At 47.4% G+C, this 16,608-nt stretch overlaps 1 protein-coding gene across 1 annotated transcript in view; it reads left to right on the top strand.

Moving 5' to 3' along the window:
- DNAJC3 (DnaJ heat shock protein family (Hsp40) member C3) overlaps positions 1–16,608 on the top strand; it is a 68,708-nt gene that overhangs the window by 29,052 nt on the left and 23,048 nt on the right. The window contains exons 5-6 of the mRNA XM_067536800.1: positions 12,636–12,788; positions 14,607–14,788. Coding sequence (XP_067392901.1) covers positions 12,636–12,788; positions 14,607–14,788 — 335 coding nt within the window. The remainder of the gene's footprint in view (positions 1–12,635; positions 12,789–14,606; positions 14,789–16,608) is intronic.

Genomic DNA, 16,608 nt, shown 5'->3' with positions numbered 1-16,608 from the left:
ACCGCACCCATCCTTCATGAGGTTTTGAAGATAATCCGTAATGTTTTTGAGATTGCTTCAGCTAGTTCCTTAAGTACCCTAGGGTGAACTTCGTCAAGCCTTGCCAACTTGAATACATCTCACTTATCTAAATATTCTTTAACCTGTTCTTTACCTATTTTGGCTTGCATTCCTTCTCCCTTGTTATTAATATTGTGTTAGGTATGTGGTTACAATTTAACTTTTTATTGAAGAATGAAACCAAATGGTTATTAAACACCTAAGCCTTTTTGATGATATCCTTGCTAAGTAGCGGACCTGCACTTCCTTTATTCTTTCTCTTGCTCCTGTTATATTTATAGAACTGTTTCTTGTTGCCTTTTATGTCCCTGTTCTAGGTATAACTCGCTTTGTGCCTTACTCTTTTGGATTTTTCCCTATATATTTGTGCTTTCCTTTGTATTCATCCTTAGCAATTTTCCATGTTTCCACTTTGTCATACGATTCCTTTTTGATTTTCAGAACATTAAAAAGCTCCTTGTGGAGCCATACTGGCCTCTTTCTCTTCTTCCTATATTTTCTTCACATTGTCATAGTTTGCAGTTGTGCCTTTAATATTGGCTAATAGGTCACTGTAGTATATAGCCTTTAGTGCTGCTGGAGTCATTTTTATGGCTAAAAACTTCAGATGTATAATCTAGGCATGGTGTAAATATTTTTAAATTGCTTCTTGTAAAAAGCATAAAATGTTTGGCTTATTAAAATCTTTTTTCCAAGCAAACAGCTTTAAATATTCGCTCAACTAGTGGTATGTTTTTCCATCAGTAAACTACTATTGTGTTTGATAGCATCCTTCACACAACAACCACATAAGCAATTTTCAAATTATGCAGAATGGAGGGAAGATGCTATGAATTACTTATATAGCGTTTTTCCCAGTTAGCCTATGGGCAGTGCTCTGCATTGCTGTAGCAGAGTCCTGGGTCTGTTTCCTAGAGTGTGATTCCTGATGTTTCCCAAGAGGATTTAGGAGTCCTAGGGAGATAATCAGGGAGGAGAATGATACATCTCACATCTCTCTATTGTTGCCTCCTCACTCAATTAAGGAGCATCATATATTAGCGCTGATAGATTCCTTTGCATGAAGGATGGTGGCCAGAATGCAGAACAGTGAGAGCAGACAGATAAAAATCTGTCCTTATGTATGCCTGGTTATGACAGGGATGTGAACGTATTTCTCTTTCGCCCCATCCCCCTTCCCTCTCCCTGTTCCTCCTTTGGAAGTGATAACTGTTAGAAATAACCAAACAGGTTGTCCCTGGGGCGGATTGGGGAGATGGAACCCTTTGTTGCCTGCTCGTTCCACCTAGACGCCGCGAGTGAGCAATGAGGGGGTTACTTCACAATTCTTTTATCCATAACAGAATGTAAATGTATCCATTTCCAGCAACTCCCCATAGACCCTTATTTAGTTACATTGACACCTATAAAATGAATATTAACAGCTACATAATAAATACAATTATACCCGTCCCTGTTTGTTGTTTACAGCATTACCATACAGAGGGAGGCACATCACCTTTACACCTATAAATTTTACACTAACATTCTTTGAAGTAAAGGGCTGCCGGGGGGAAGGAAGATAATACTTTCTTACCACCAAAGGCCTTGAGCAGGAGGCGGAATAGTTATTTTATTAGCCTCCTCCCCTGCACAGATGGCTAGGAAGGGAGGAAAAGAAGAGAGATGATAGACTCCAACTAGAATTCATACCAGTTAGCAGAAACAAGGTTTGCCCCTGCCATGATCCCGTTCCCTGTAGCTTAGGTCTGACCATTTGTCCAGCTTTTAACTCTTTACTTTCCTACAATAATGGTCCATCATTCTTGACTTGCTTGTTAGGTGGTGTGGGGAGGATGATGACTTCATTCTCCTAGTCTTCTCTGCACTTGGAGAAAGTTTTATTTTTCATGAGTTATACCACCCTGCTTCCTGCCCCATCGCCCCCAGGCACAGGGGGAGGGGTCACTTACAGGGAGCAGCCATGGAGCTTCTTGCAGCCAGGGGAGGTTCCTGGAGGCGGGTCTGACCCTGTCCCGGAAGTGGCCCCTTCAGGAGAAGAGGAAGTCCTGTCCCTTCCCAGCCCTGCCAGGACTGGTGCCCGGTACATGGTAGGAGGCCCGGCTGGGGCACCCCAGCCCTGCCCCTCTCTGGCAAATTTCATGGGGACCAGATTTCATGACTCCTTCAGCAGCCATGCAGAAGTAACTGTTACAATACCGTGACCTATCTTCCCCACAATAGCCTTGTGACCCTCCCACTCACAACCCACTTTTGGGTCAGGACCCTCATGGTTATAACACTGTGAAATTTGATGTCAGTGCCTGAAACTGACCATTTTAAAAATCCTATGACCATGAAATTGACCAAAATGAACCATGACAAAAATGTCCAAAATGGACATTTGGTAGGGGCCTGTGTATAAAGGGAAGGAGGTGGTAGTTAGTTGGTAACCTGTGTCTGGTTGGGAGAAATCCATTAAACATGTCTGTCACTTATCACTGCAGTGCTCTTGTGATTGCACTGGGTCAGCATCTAAACTGTGTAGCTATAACACTGATGATTCAGATCTATTCAGTTTCCTCTCGCATCAGCTATGTATATCTCCAGGAGTTCTGGTTTGCAATAAGTGCTCTGTAATAGCTCATAATGCAATAGGGTATTCAGGGTCAATGCCAAACTGCACCCATTTACTATAATTCATGCACACAAACTTTTATAGTTAGAAATTCACTTGAACAACCTTATCACTGCAGTTTTCATAAAAAATAAAGGAATTCACTAGTTAGGCATCCAGGGGAACCTTGATTCATATGCCATGGAGGGGTATTTTGGGGGAAGGAAAGAGTGGGGACCTAAAGGGGATTGGGTGGGGTGAGGAGTGGAGAGGGCAGAAGCAGCAGCCAGCAGAGGGATGGGCAGAGGTGCTAAGAAAAGTAAGGACCTAGAGGTGGGGAGTGGAGGGCACTGGTGACAGAAGCAGGGACTCTGTGTATAGTACCAGGGATTTATTGGCTCAATCTTTGTAATATTGACTGTGGAAGGAAAAGAGCCTGTGTGTGTGTATATGTAGAAATTCCTAGCCGGGGGTGGGGGGCGGGAGGGAGAGGGGGAGGTATAAGAGGGTTGTAGTGGGAGAGGAATGTTGAAATTCTGGGGTCAGGAGGGATGGGGAGCAGGCTGAAGAGTCACTGGAGGGTAAAGGAAAAAGTAGATCTGAATTCAGGTGCTGCTGGAGAGTGTCTGTAACCCTCCACAACCCCAGTCTCTGGCCCCCTCCAGTTTTGTAATGCCTCCCCAACGCCCTACACATTCCCTCCAACCATCAAATTGCTGCAGGCAGAGGCATATCTCTGGTACCTTTGGCTACTGCTGGTATATCCCTGGCAGCAGCTTCATATGCTGCTGTCACTTTGGGTGTGTATCTTGCCTTTCAGACTTTTTAGTGTGCGACCCTCTTGTTAACACTCATGTAAATTTGCAGGAGTCGCCTCCACAACAGAATGCCTTGTACCTCCAGTATACAGCCACCCATGCTGAACGCCTCCAGTTGTGCAAAAGCACCTGCAACCTCAGCTCTGCCCACAGCATTTTGTAGGTAATAGGAATAAACTAGATTGCGGAAATAAAAAAAGTATTTCAGTGCATGAATGCTTTGATACTGCAGTTGTGACTTCTAGTGGCAGTAGAAGAGTCAAAGCGCATTGCATGTTATGGCAATCCGTGTTTGACCTAGAAAATATAGAGAAGTTCTAATATGTAGTGAAACAGATATGTGGTGGGGGAGGCGGGTGGGTGGGTGCGTGCGTGCACACACAATACACACAAAGGTAAACTTCAGGAACCTGTGTGAGAGGAGTAAGGTTCTATCTTCGAGTGATTGCTCATATGCATTCCAATGTAGGTGTGTGCGCGCCCCGTGCACAGATTCCCGGAACTTTTTCCCTAGCAAGCCCCGCATGGCCAGCTCAGGCGCCCCCTGGAGTGCCGCGCTCATGTCGCGGTATAAAGGGCGCTGCTGGCACCGCGGGTCCCCAGTTCCTTCTTTCCGCCTGTGACGGTTGCTGGAACTATCGCCTCTTGCTGCGTGCAAGTAGCTCATTCCCTAGTTTTTTCTTACTGTTTCAGAGTTGTTGTTCAATTAGTTGTTATATAGTTAGTTATAGTGATAAGGTTAGAACCCCGGACGGGGTTCCTTCTACGAGGAAGTCATGCCGGGTTCCACAGGCTTTAAGAACTGTGACTTGTGTGGTAAAGCCTTCCCGATCAGTGACCCGCATGACCGCTGTCTCCGGTGCCTTGGAGAAGAACACCGTCGAGACAAGTGCAAAATATGTAAGTCCTTTAAGCCTCGGACCCAGAAAGAACGGGACGCGAGGTTAAAGGCAATTCTGATGGAGTCGGCGCTCCGTCCTGCCTCCGAGCCGTCCCAGTCTCCGTCGGCACCGAGTGTGTCGTCGGTGCGGAGCGCCCCCCCACCGGCACCGCTTTCGGCACCGCTGCGGGCCTCGAAAGTGGCCAAGAAGACACGGCCTTTGGCCGCACCCAAGATCTCCCCCCGGCCCGCGCAGGGCGGAGGGAGTACGGAGACGCCCCAGCCAAGAGCCGTAGAGATTACTCCGGCACCGGGGTCTCCGCACGGGCTGCCTCCCCCGACTCCTGGGGGTGGGGGAGTGCACCTGCAAGGGCCGTCGACGCCGGAGGCGTTTACTGCGGCACGAGCCCTCATGGCCTTGCCTACACCTCCGTCCCCCCCTCGGGCGAGGGACAAGGGACCTGCGTCCCAGGGCAAACCCGCGCTGGGTGGTCCCGGTGGTTGGAGACGCTCCCAATCCAAGTCTCCTTCCAGACGGTCACGGAGGGTGGAGAGCGTCGGCTCCCCTCCGAGCTCCGACTCTAGGTCGTCGAGCGACTCGGCACCGCGGCACCGTGGGCGGTCCCGAGTCCATCGCCGGAGCCGCAGATCCAGCTCCGATGTGAGCGGGGACCGGAATTCGGGCTCACAATCTTCGGTGCGGAGCCCGTCCCGGCACCGATCGAGGTCACTGTCGGTCGTTTCGAGAGGCAGCGACTCACATCTGGCGGCACCACTGACTCCGGCACCGATGCCTGCTCCGGCACCGATGGGCCCGGCACCGACATCGAGGCGACTGGACTCCCCTCAGCGTCGCCATCGTCGGCACCGCTCTCGGTCTCGAGAGGGTAAGCGGCACCGCAAATCCTCTCGCCGCAGGGGCAGGTCTGGTGCATCGTCATCGTCGTCCCCGACCTCCTCGTATCGCCGGCACCGCAGACGTCGGCACCGGTCCTCGTCGGACCGCTCCAGGCGCCGGCGACGTAAGCGGCGCACGGGGGCTCCAGTGACAAGAAGGCGGTGCGGCTGCATCAGCCTTCCCTGCAGGCCGCCGGGTGGTCCCAGGGCCCTTGGCAGTGGCCGTATTGGGGACCCTGGAATGCCCCTATGCCCCAGGGCTCGGTGTCACTACAATCGGTGGTGGCCCCCCCAGTACCCCCGGCCCCTAAAGCTCAAGAGCAGGGTTCGGAGGATTCGGACCCAGGGGAGGGACCCTCTTCTGCACCCTTACCCTTCTCTTCCTCATCCTCGCCTGATGAGGCAGCAGCAAGGGACCGTAAGGGGCCCCTGTTCGATTTCAGGGCCCATCAAGACCTTCTGAAGAGGGCTGCTGAGAACTTGGGCATGGAGTTTAAACTCATGTCCGAGGAGGAGGACTCCCTCTTTGGGCCCTCGAGCTCTCTGGGACCCTCCCGGGCAACCTTGCCAGTACATGACAATGTCATGAAGATAGCAAGGAAACTTTGGCAGACCCCCTCCTCCCTGCCTTCCACTTCCAAGGGGGTGGAACGAAAATATTACGTCCCCAAGGAACCATTTGAGTTCCTTTACAACCACCCTGCGCCCAGCTCCCTGGTGGTCGATGCGGCCAACCAGAGGGACCGTCAGGGGAATCAGGGTAGCACCCCTAAGGACAAGGAGGGCCGTAAGCTGGACTTATTCGGGAGGAAAGTCTACTCTACTGCGGCGCTGCAGTTTAGAGTAGCGAATCACCAGGCCCTGTTTGGGAAATACAATAAAAACCTGTGGGCCTCGATGCAGAGGTTTGCCTCCCAGCTGCCCCCTGACCAGGAGGCAGATTTCTCCACTGTCCTACAGGAGGGGGCTGCGGTGGCTACCGCTGCGCTGCAAGCGGCTAGCGACGCGGCGGACACAGCCAGTAGGGCTATGGCCTCAGCGGTCGTGATGCGCCGCTGTTCGTGGCTTCAGGCCTCTGGCCTCACCCAGGAGGTTCAGCAGGCCATTCAGGACTTGCCGTTTGATGGCCTGGGTCTGTTCTCGGAGAAGACAGACGACAAGCTCCACGCACTCAAGGACTCTCGGGCCACCCTGAAGTCACTTGGGTTGTATACGCCTCAGGCCTCCAGGCAGCAGTCCAGACCGCAGGCCCAGAGGCAACCACCACCCCCGCCCAGGCCGGCTCCTCGACCCGCCCAGCAGAGGAGGGGTCGTGAGCGCTACCGCGGTCCCAGCAGAGGAGGCCGCCAGGGGTCCTCTGCAGGGGGCCAGCAGGGGCCTGAAAAAGGGGGTAATCAATCTAATAAACGTTTTTGACCCAGAGCAGGAGGGTAGTACTCTTCCTTCTCTCTGGGATCTTGGCCGGCCGTTTGCGGACAGGCTTCGCCCTTTCCTTATAGAATGGGAAGCCATTACTACGGACCGGTGGGTCCTGGAGGTGATTGCCAAGGGGTACACCCTCCAGCTTACAACCTCCCCTCCCAACACCCCTCCAAGGCTGTCCCCCATTGGGGATCTAGCCTCGGTCCGCCTCCTAGTGCAGGAGATCGAGTCACTCCTCGGGCTGGGGGCGGTGGAGGAAGTCCCAGTGCCTGAGCAGGGCCGGGGATTTTATTCTTAATAGTTTCTTAATCCCCAAGGCGAAGGGAGGCCTTAGGCCCATTTTGGACCTACGTCGCCTAAACAGGTATATTAGGCGGGTTAAGTTTCGTATGGTCTCCCTCGCCACAATTATTCCGGTCCTTGACCCAGGGGATTGGTATGCCGCCCTTGACTTGAAGGATGCATACTTCCACATCTCTATATTACCGGCCCATAGGCGGTTTTTGAGATTTGAGGTAGCGGGACGCCATTATCAGTTTCGGTCCCTACCCTTTGGGCTCTCCTTAGCACCCAGGGTGTTTACTAAATGTATGGCCGTGGTGGTGGCCCACCTGCGCCGTAGAGGTGTTCAAATCTTCCCCTATTTGGATGACTGGTTGATCAGGGGGAGGTCGAGTTCACATGTGCGGCATAGCCTGCTTCTCACATGCGAATTGTGTGCTAGACTGGGGTTGCTTATTAATGAGCAGAAGTCCACACTTACTCCGGTGCAATGTATAGAATTTATTGGAGCCAGGCTGGATGCGGTACAAGCCAGAGCCTTCCTCCCACAGGCGAGGTTTGAGGCGATGGCAGCCATCATATCTGATCTCCACCTGTCCCCCGTGACGACAGCCAGGCACTGCCTGCAGCTGTTGGGACATATGGCAGCTTCTACATATGTAGTAAGACTGGCACGATTGAGGCTTAGACCTCTCCAGAGCTGGTTGGCTTCGGTGTACGTACCGCACAGGCATTCTCTAACTAGAATGGTCCTGGTTCCCCCACAGGTTCTGTCGTCCCTCGACTGGTGGAGGGACCCGAGGGAAGTGATGACGGGCGTTCCCTTCAGAGAGTTTACCCCATCTGTGACGCTCATCACAGACGCATCCGATCGGGGATGGGGAGCCCACATTTCTCACAACCAGGGCACCCAATGGCTTTGGTCACCGGAGGAGAGAGCTCTGCACATCAACGTACGCGAGCTCAGAGCGGTCCGATTAGCCTGCAAGGCTTTCCTCCAATTCCTGAGGGGCAGGGTAGTCCAAGTCCTCACAGACAATACGGCAGCCATGTTCTATGTGAACAGGCAGGGAGGGGCACGCTCCTCGGCACTCTGCCAGGAAGCTATTCGCCTCTGGGACTTCGTGGTGAGGCACGGGTTTCATTTATCTGCCTCTCACCTCCCGGGGGTGCGAAACAACGAGGCGGACCGCCTCAGCAGATCCTTTTCTCCCTGCCACGAATGGTCCTTACACCAGGACGTGGTGGCTTTCATCTTCCAGCGGTGGGGTACTCCCCGTCTGGACCTGTTCGCTACAGCGGAAAACAGGAAGTGCCCCAGGTTCTGCTCGCTCAGGGGTCGCGAGCCGGGCTCTCTTCCGATGCCTTTTTGGTTCCCTGGACAGGGGAGTTAATGTATGCATTCCCCCCCGTCCCGCTCCTGCCCCAAGTTCTCCTCAAGATCAAGAGGGACAGGGCGAACATCATCCTGATCACCCCAGCGTGGCCGAGACAGCACTGGTACAGCGTGCTGCTCGACCTCTCCACCACCGAACCGATTCCGCTACCCAGACGGTGCGACCTGATCTCCCAGGACCATGGGAGATTGTTGCACCCTGACCTGGACTCCCTCCACCTCACTGCCTGGAGACTTTGTGGCTGACGGAGGGAGAGAGAGCCTGTTCCATGCAGGTTCAACAGGTCCTCCGGGGCAGCAGGAAGCCGTCCACGCAACTCACATATAAAGCTAAGTGGCGGAGGTTCTCGGGGTGGGCGGAAGAGAGAGGGCTGCACCCAAGCCTATCCCCTATACAGGCTATCTTGGAGTACTTGCTGCAGCTTAAACTGCAGGGCCTGGCTTTGGCCTCCCTCAAGGTACACCTAGCGGCCATCTCGGCCTTCCACCAACCCATGGAGGGCCGCTCCCTATTCTCTCACCCCATGTCAGTAAGGTTCCTTAAGGGGGTGGAGAGGACTTCCCTCAGGTGCGGGACCCGGTGCCACCCTGGGACCTTAACTTGGTCCTCAACGGGCTGATGGGCCACCCCTTCGAGCCCTTAGCTACATGCTCCCTTCTCCTTTTATCATGGAAGGTAGCCTTCCTGGTGGCTATCACCTCGGCTAGAAGGGTCTCCGAACTGAGGGCGTTAACATTGGAGCCCCCTTACACGGTTTTTTATAAGGATAAGGTCCGGCTGAGGCCTCACCCGGCTTTTATGCCTAAGGTGGTGTCTCAGTTCCACTGTAACCAGGACATTTTCCTTCCTGTGTTCTTTCCAAAACCCCATGGGTCGGAGGAGGAAAGGAGAGGACATTCGCTGGATGTCAGGCGAGCCTTGGCCTTCTATCTGGAGAGGACCAAGCCTTTCCGGAAGTCGACACAGCTCTTCGTAGTGGTGGCGGACAGGATGAAGGGCTCACCTGTCTCCACCCAGCGCATCTCCAATTGGATTACTGCCTGCATTAAGGCATGCTATGAGCAGGCAGGAGTACCCTTCCCAGGTGCGGTAAGAGCACACTCCACTAGGGCCCAGGCCTCTTCCGCAGCCTTTTTGGAGCGGGTTCCCCTGCAGGACATCTGCAGGGCAGCGACCTGGTCGTCAGTCCATACGTTCACGTCGCATTACGCCATCGTGGAACAAGCAAGGGAGGACGCAGGGTTCGGCAGAGCCGTGCTGTCAAGAGCAGGTCACCGATAACTCCTACCCTCCTCCAAAGTACGGCTACGCAATCACCTACATTGGAATGCATATGAGCAATCACTGGAAGATAGAAAACAAGGTTATTTACCAGTAACTGTTGTTCTTCGAGATGTGTTGCTCATATCCATTCCAAACCCACCCCCCGTCCCCACTGTCGGAGTTGGCAGAAAGAAGGGACTGGGGACCCGCGGTGCCAGCAGCGCCCTTTATACTGCGATATGAGCGCGGCACTCCAGGGGGCGCCTGAGCTGGCCATGCGGGGCTTGCTAGGGAAAAAGTTCCGGGAATCTGTGCACGGGGCGCGCACACACCTACATTGGAATGGATATGAGCAACACATCTCGAAGAACAACAGTTACTGGTAAGTAACCTTGTTTTCTTGGGCTTCATATATAAAAAGTTAAAATGAAGCCCAAGAACCTTACTCCTCTCACGCAGGTTCCTGAAGTTTACTTTTATGTGTATTGTATTGTATTTTTGTCAGATTTTGCCAAATCCTGTGTGCTATGATTTTTGACTTCTGAAGTAATTATGTAATCTGGAGATGCTGAGATATGTTTCTGGTCCCAGCTTGAATTGTAAGGCACATTGCTTCATTCATGCCTTCTGGAGGAGGATAGATCACATCAGTGCCTATTTTTTTTCTTGATGTCTCTCTCATTCATAATGCATCTAGTAATCATAAGGGAAAAAGCATTGTTTATACCCTAGATGGGTTGTTCGATTCCTTGCTAAAGTAACCATAGAAAAGTTATTGGTTTTATTAACCTGACAAGCAGGCTACAAAAAGGAGTATGTTATAAAACACTTTCCCTCCCTCTTCCCTTTCTCCACTCCCATTCTCCAGCCACCTTGAAGTCAGGCTCATTTTGTTGCTTTTAATCCAGTACTGTAATCCCATCATGTATAAGGACTTGAAAAAAAGTAAATGATGTAGTGCAGAAAAATATTGGATTGGGACTCCTACTACTTTGGAATGGCTGCATTCACAGAAACATACTTGAGGATCATCTTCCTGAGTTTTTTTTAGCAGGTTGTATCCTATGATTTAATATAGTCAGGGCCTTGCCAAAGTGCATCAAAAACAATGGGATTTCGATGAGATCTTTAATTTATATCACTAGTGTTGATAGCTATTCCCCTACCACACAATATGATGGTCAGTTCTTGTAAACTTATGATCTGGGAAGCTTTATCCTTTCCCTTACCCATCTGAACTCTGTCAGGTATTGTTTGTGATTCCTTACTTGCTTGTCCCTGCATTCGATTGGTAAAGGGAATGAGGAAGATGCATGCCTATTTCATTCTTGCTGACTGTAGAGGAATTCCCTAATCATAATGATGACTTCTTTTTAAACTGGGAGAATAAAAATAAACTCTTTATGACCACAAGCCCAAGCTTGTACTCGAGATCTCAGAATGTTGGAAGCAAAACCAAAATAACAATGGCAAACAAGTAATATTTTTCTCATTTGCTCCAAAAATCAATTAAATTGACCACTATCTCTATTGTTAAATCTCATTGATGGGTGACAGTTATTTCTTCCCTTCAGAAAGCTTCTGGTTTTATATACGTTTCACCTAATTGCAGTACCTGAACAAAACAGTGTCTTTCTTTGAATGATTATTTACCTCAGAAAAATATTTACTTTTCTGTGTACTCCGAATAGTAGTTTGATTAAAGTGTATGCCCAGTTTACACTACCTACAACTCTTCAAGTTGCTTCGCTTAGATGGTGTTCTTTACTACTACTCTACTAATACCTTTTGTTTCATGTTTCTGCATCAAATGTTTGCTTGCCTTTTTCCAGTTATATGATATGTTCAGAGAAATGAAGATTTCCCAGTTACCATAGGTGGCCTGTTCTTTGGTGGGTGAAGAACCCAATCTTCCTACTGAGATAAAAGAGAAGGATGTTGAGATCAGGGGAAGAATGAATGGGTGCAAGGGAGTTTTGCCATTGACTTTAGTGGGGACAGGATTTAACTCTTGGGCTCTGCCTTGGTGAATTTTTCTCAGGACTTAGGTAATAGAGCAAAGAGGCCTCTTCTCAAGTGCAAAATAAAATGTGCCTGACATTGGATTTGGGTTCTTACCTACTTTGGAGTATAACCTATGCAACTTAATGGCAAATGACATCCCATCCACCTGACTTCATTGTGTAAAAATCTGTTTTGTCATTGATTCCTTGGGGACCACTCAGATTGACCCACCCCTCTGCAACTCATGTTGTAGGCTATGATCCTTCATTCCTGTCAAATGCAAAGCTGAACGCACTGACTTTTTCTGAATGCACCAACTCCACAAATGGACACCAAAATCCACCCTGTCTCTTCAAACAATAAATTATCTAAGTAGTGTCAGACTCTGTATTGGTTATTGTCTGATCAGAAGGAGAGCCCTTGGAGGCAAGGGTCTACAGGCTTTGTCTAAACGAAGATTTATGTGAAGTCTGATGTTTCTTGACTTCCAGAATCCATGAGTTCCTGACTGACCAATATGAACCTTCCCTAGACTTAAAGCATCTATATCTATTGCTATGGCTATCTTTTCTACAGTAACATTAAACTAGTCATAATAAATTCATTATGTAAATATACTTGATTTGCAGTGAGCTTTCTAATACATCAGACAGTTAAATCCTCTACTAACCTTGAAGTACTATATAAAGGAATCCTGTATCTTGTAGCTGTCTAATGGGAGAGATGGATTAACTAGAATACAATTGAGGGGGTATACTACATAGGAATGATGAATATAATATAGTAACAAATATAGAACAAAAGGAACTGAACTTTTCTGGATTATAACAGTTTATGCAGTGGCAAAGAACTCCCCTTTCCTCCCAACTAGAAACATTCCAAGGTAGTTTTAGTCTATTCAGTTCACGTCAGCAGCATCTTTGGTTTGTTCTCCATGGTACATTAATGGTGGTTAATAGAACAAAATCAGACCTCTAACCCCAGAGTTCAGTCATTCTTTTTGTTAATATTTACAGCTCAAATCTAATCCCAGTGATAACGAGGAGAAGGAAGCCCGATCTCAGCTAATGAAATCTGATGAGCTACAACGCCTGCATTCACAGGCCCTGTCTATGTATCGTCAGGATGATTACACTACTGCTATAAGTCTCCTCGATGAGATTCTAGAAGTAAGTACTATTTGAAATGTAGTTGAAGAAAAATAAGAATTTGCTGTGGTAGATGTTTCCTTTTTAACACAAAACTTTAAAGTCCGTGCTGATGCGAAAACACGCATTGCTGGCTCTAGCCTACCGAGCACTGTCGACTCCCATTGGAGTGGGTGGGAGGTGTGGGTGCTCACCATTTGGCAGGACAGAGTCTTAAAGAAAGGGAGATTGTGGAGTTATGGTTGAAAAAATACTTGTTTTAACCCAGCCTTCGTAAGAGTAGATCGCTTCTTTTGTGCCTAAATTTCTTGTTCTTTCCCTCAGCCCCAAAGTTCAGTATTCTTTGGGGGATGGTCATTTGAATGGAATTTTACCAGTCTGAAAAAGGTGCATTACATACTTTTAAATTCTCAGTCATGCTGTAGTTATCTGAGAAACTTAAATGGGTTGAACATTGTACTTAATGTGTATGTAGGTCCTCAGTGAAAACTACATATTTTCCTCACTTGGGGGGAGAGAGAAACTAGTTAGAGAGAAAAAGTTTATTTAAGTTACATACCAGAATTAATATTGACATTTTTATGTAAGCTAAAGATTAGGCCTGCTTGCTTAATGGTAGTTCATTACTGTGCTTCTGGGAAGTATCTTGTACCTACAAAATAAATTACTCTTATTTGCCTTTATACTCAGTCTGGCTAGAACTGAATTTTTATAAATGAATTATATTCAATTCCCTGAGGAAAACCTTTAAATTGGGAATTGAATATACACATTTGTATTTATTCAAGTTAGATCTTGTAACCTGTTGCACATACTCTTTTGTTGTTTTATTAAACATTTTAAATATAATTTTCTCATGTCAAAATATGTACACTGCCTTTATGTACTGTTGAAGCTGCTTTGTATGGATATTACAGACAAGTCCTTCAAGCCCAAAACAATAACAAAAGAATTAGTGGGTTATCTGTTGAAGGTAAATGTAATTTTATCTATGCTACAATCATACTCTTATTTTTGTCATATCTATTCAGGGTAAGTTGCTATCTCCCTGAGTCCCCTCTGTTCGAGGCAACAAATGATATGCTGTTTGAGGATATGTCACATTAAGTTAAATCATTTTGTCAATTTTAGCATTTCTTTCCTAACTGTAAGAGTCAAAGCATGTGGGGGAGGGGGCTCTTTTAGGACTAAGCCTAGCCCTTTAAAATCATGGGTTAAGAAAAATGATGATAAAACATGAAATGTTCTGGTTTTTATCATTTTTGACACTCCCCCACCACCCCACATATTACAGAAGGAGAAACTTGTTTTTATATCCAGGAAAAACATGGTCAGTTATTAGAGAGAGATGGCTATCATCCCTCTCTAAACCTGTATTGCCAAAAGTATTAAGGACAGACCTGCACAGACCATGTTGACATAGACATCTCCTTCAGGTGTCTGTCTGGACAATAGATCCCTCAACCATCACAATTCTTATCTTCTATAGTACTGTGGGGAAGGTATAATAATTGAGGATTCCATCCTCCCTCCCTCAGGCTCATAGCATGGCTGGAAAGAACTGGAACAGTGTGAGTTCAAGCATGGCTCCCTAAGTGAGCTCATCTGCTTGGTTACAAATCATGTTTCTAAATAACCTGTTTTCTGTTCTTTGGAGGAAAGCATTTGAAAGAAATGTCCCTGCATTCTTGAAAGTGCAGTAATGTTAAATTTCAAGCATTCCACACATGGTGAGAAGAACCTGGCTCCATCACAACAGGCAACATGAAATTAGATGGGATTTTAAAAAAAATGAAATGCTTACAGATCAAAGTCTAGCTTTCATTTTGGTTTCTCAAGGTTTGCGTTTGGGATGCAGAGCTGCGGGAGCTTCGAGCTGAGTGTTATATAAAGGAAGGAGAACCAGGCAAAGCCATTAGTGACTTAAAAGCTGCTACCAAACTGAAGAATGATAACACAGAAGCCTTCTATAAAATCAGCACAATATACTACCAGTTGGGGGACCATGAACTATCACTCAGGTAAGTTTACTGTAGCAAAACTTTAAACACAAAGCCCCTGGCAAGGAAGTCGGACCCATCTGCTGTAGTGAAATGTGTAATCAATGAGTGGTGGGATTACAGACTCTCTTGACAACATAGTCACTGTATGGAAGCACTCACTGGCCTACCTCTGCACAGTTCTTGTTTTGATTATCCGTGTTTTTAGCACAAGGTGAGATGTCTGGAACTCTGCATAAGATGTATGCTAATAATTAAAATAACCTAATGAAGTCTGGCATTTGTTACATCTCTGTGGGTGGACACTGCAGCTCCTCTAGTGGCTCAGAAAAAGCCAGCTAGTCTGCCAAAGAAAAAAATGGGCACAATGAAAAATAGTGAGAAAAGAAGAGTTAGTGAAGGATGGCCAGATTGGTCAAGAATGAACTGATCCAAATACAGCTGAAAGGACTTCCACAGAGAGCTACGGAGGGCTCTTGTGAGTGTATTTGGAGTGTTTCTAAGTGGAAAAACCTACTCTCATATGGATACAGAGGAGACTTGCGGATTGAGATGGAGACAGTCCAGATGTCTCAACTGCTTTGAAAAGAACATGGTCATTGAAACATCTTGCATTTAGGTCAAGGGCTCTGTACGCTATCAACAAGATACTCTGCTTTTCAGTGCCATCTGCATTGTCTTCTGTCTTGCAGTCCCCACATCATTCTAACCCCATCTGACTTGCACTCAGATTGAAGTTCATTCAGACGAAGTCTAGCTAATGTTCAACCTCTGTACTCCTGTACTTTGATAACCTGTGATAAATTCAGGGCAGTGAGAAGGCAATGCCCATTGCTTTCAGCCACATAATCCAAGCTGGATAGAGGTCAGTGTTAGCATCTTCTGGAAGAGAGTCTGGCCCCTGCAATTTGTCACACAGTACTTCTACTGAAAAGCAACTGCTGATTCAGAGTTGGGGGAAATTGAGAGAAGAGTTGATTGCAGCTTACTATCCTGAGTTGTCCTTTTAGGTTTCTCTTCCTTCCTTGTTAGGACAGTGGATGTCAGAATGGATGAGGGCAGGGGATGGAAACTTCAAATGACTGTGGTTCTCGACTTAAAAAAAAAAAATGTTAAAGTTCATTTATATGTGTAAGCCCCGTACAGCTAAGGCTTGGGTATTTATTTCAAGCCAGCATGGATCCCCTTCCAGCATGTATGGTATCTCTACAGGTAAAGATTGTAACTTCTCCTGGCCCCTCCCCCCCTGCTTTTTTGAGATGACCTTGGATAGCTATACGTCAGATAACCCCACTTGTGCTTTCTTCTTCCTTCAAGTATAGAGAGATTATTTTGTCTCCTAGGATATTCAGTCCACATCAGTTTTCTTCCCATTAATGGCCAAATCCAAGCTGTAAGTGCAATTAAACAAAACACTGTTTTAGACATACAGAGGAGAGAAGTTATCCATAAAAGCAGAAAAGCATCTGCACTCACTCTTCTAGGATGTGGAAAAAACATGCTAATGTGTGTGAGGAGATTTAGTTAAAAAGATAAGTTTTGTAGCTGTGGACTTCATGGGTTAAGTTATTACTACTCCTCGAGCCCTCAGTTTCCTTCTTAGCATCATTACATTTTGGGGATTTTAAAGAGCACTGGTCTATTTCAAAAAATACCGCTCCTGCCCCATGGGTTCTAGGTAATTAAGCTTTTTCTGATGAGATTTTTAAAAATTAAACTGACATCCTTTCTCGACTGAAGTGTTTGAGTCCCATCAAAGTGGTCTGTCCTGTTTTAAGAGGTGTACAATGTTTTTATGCTAATGTAGATTGTAATGATATATATGAACTAAGAATATACTG

The sequence above is a fragment of the Emydura macquarii genome, unplaced genomic scaffold (assembly GCF_026122565.2).
Source record: "Emydura macquarii macquarii isolate MOO-44397 ecotype Brisbane River unplaced genomic scaffold, CSIRO-AGI_Emac_v2 contig_3671, whole genome shotgun sequence".
Taxonomy (NCBI): Eukaryota; Metazoa; Chordata; order Testudines; family Chelidae; genus Emydura; species Emydura macquarii.
This window is presented reverse-complemented; position numbering and strand designations above follow the sequence as displayed.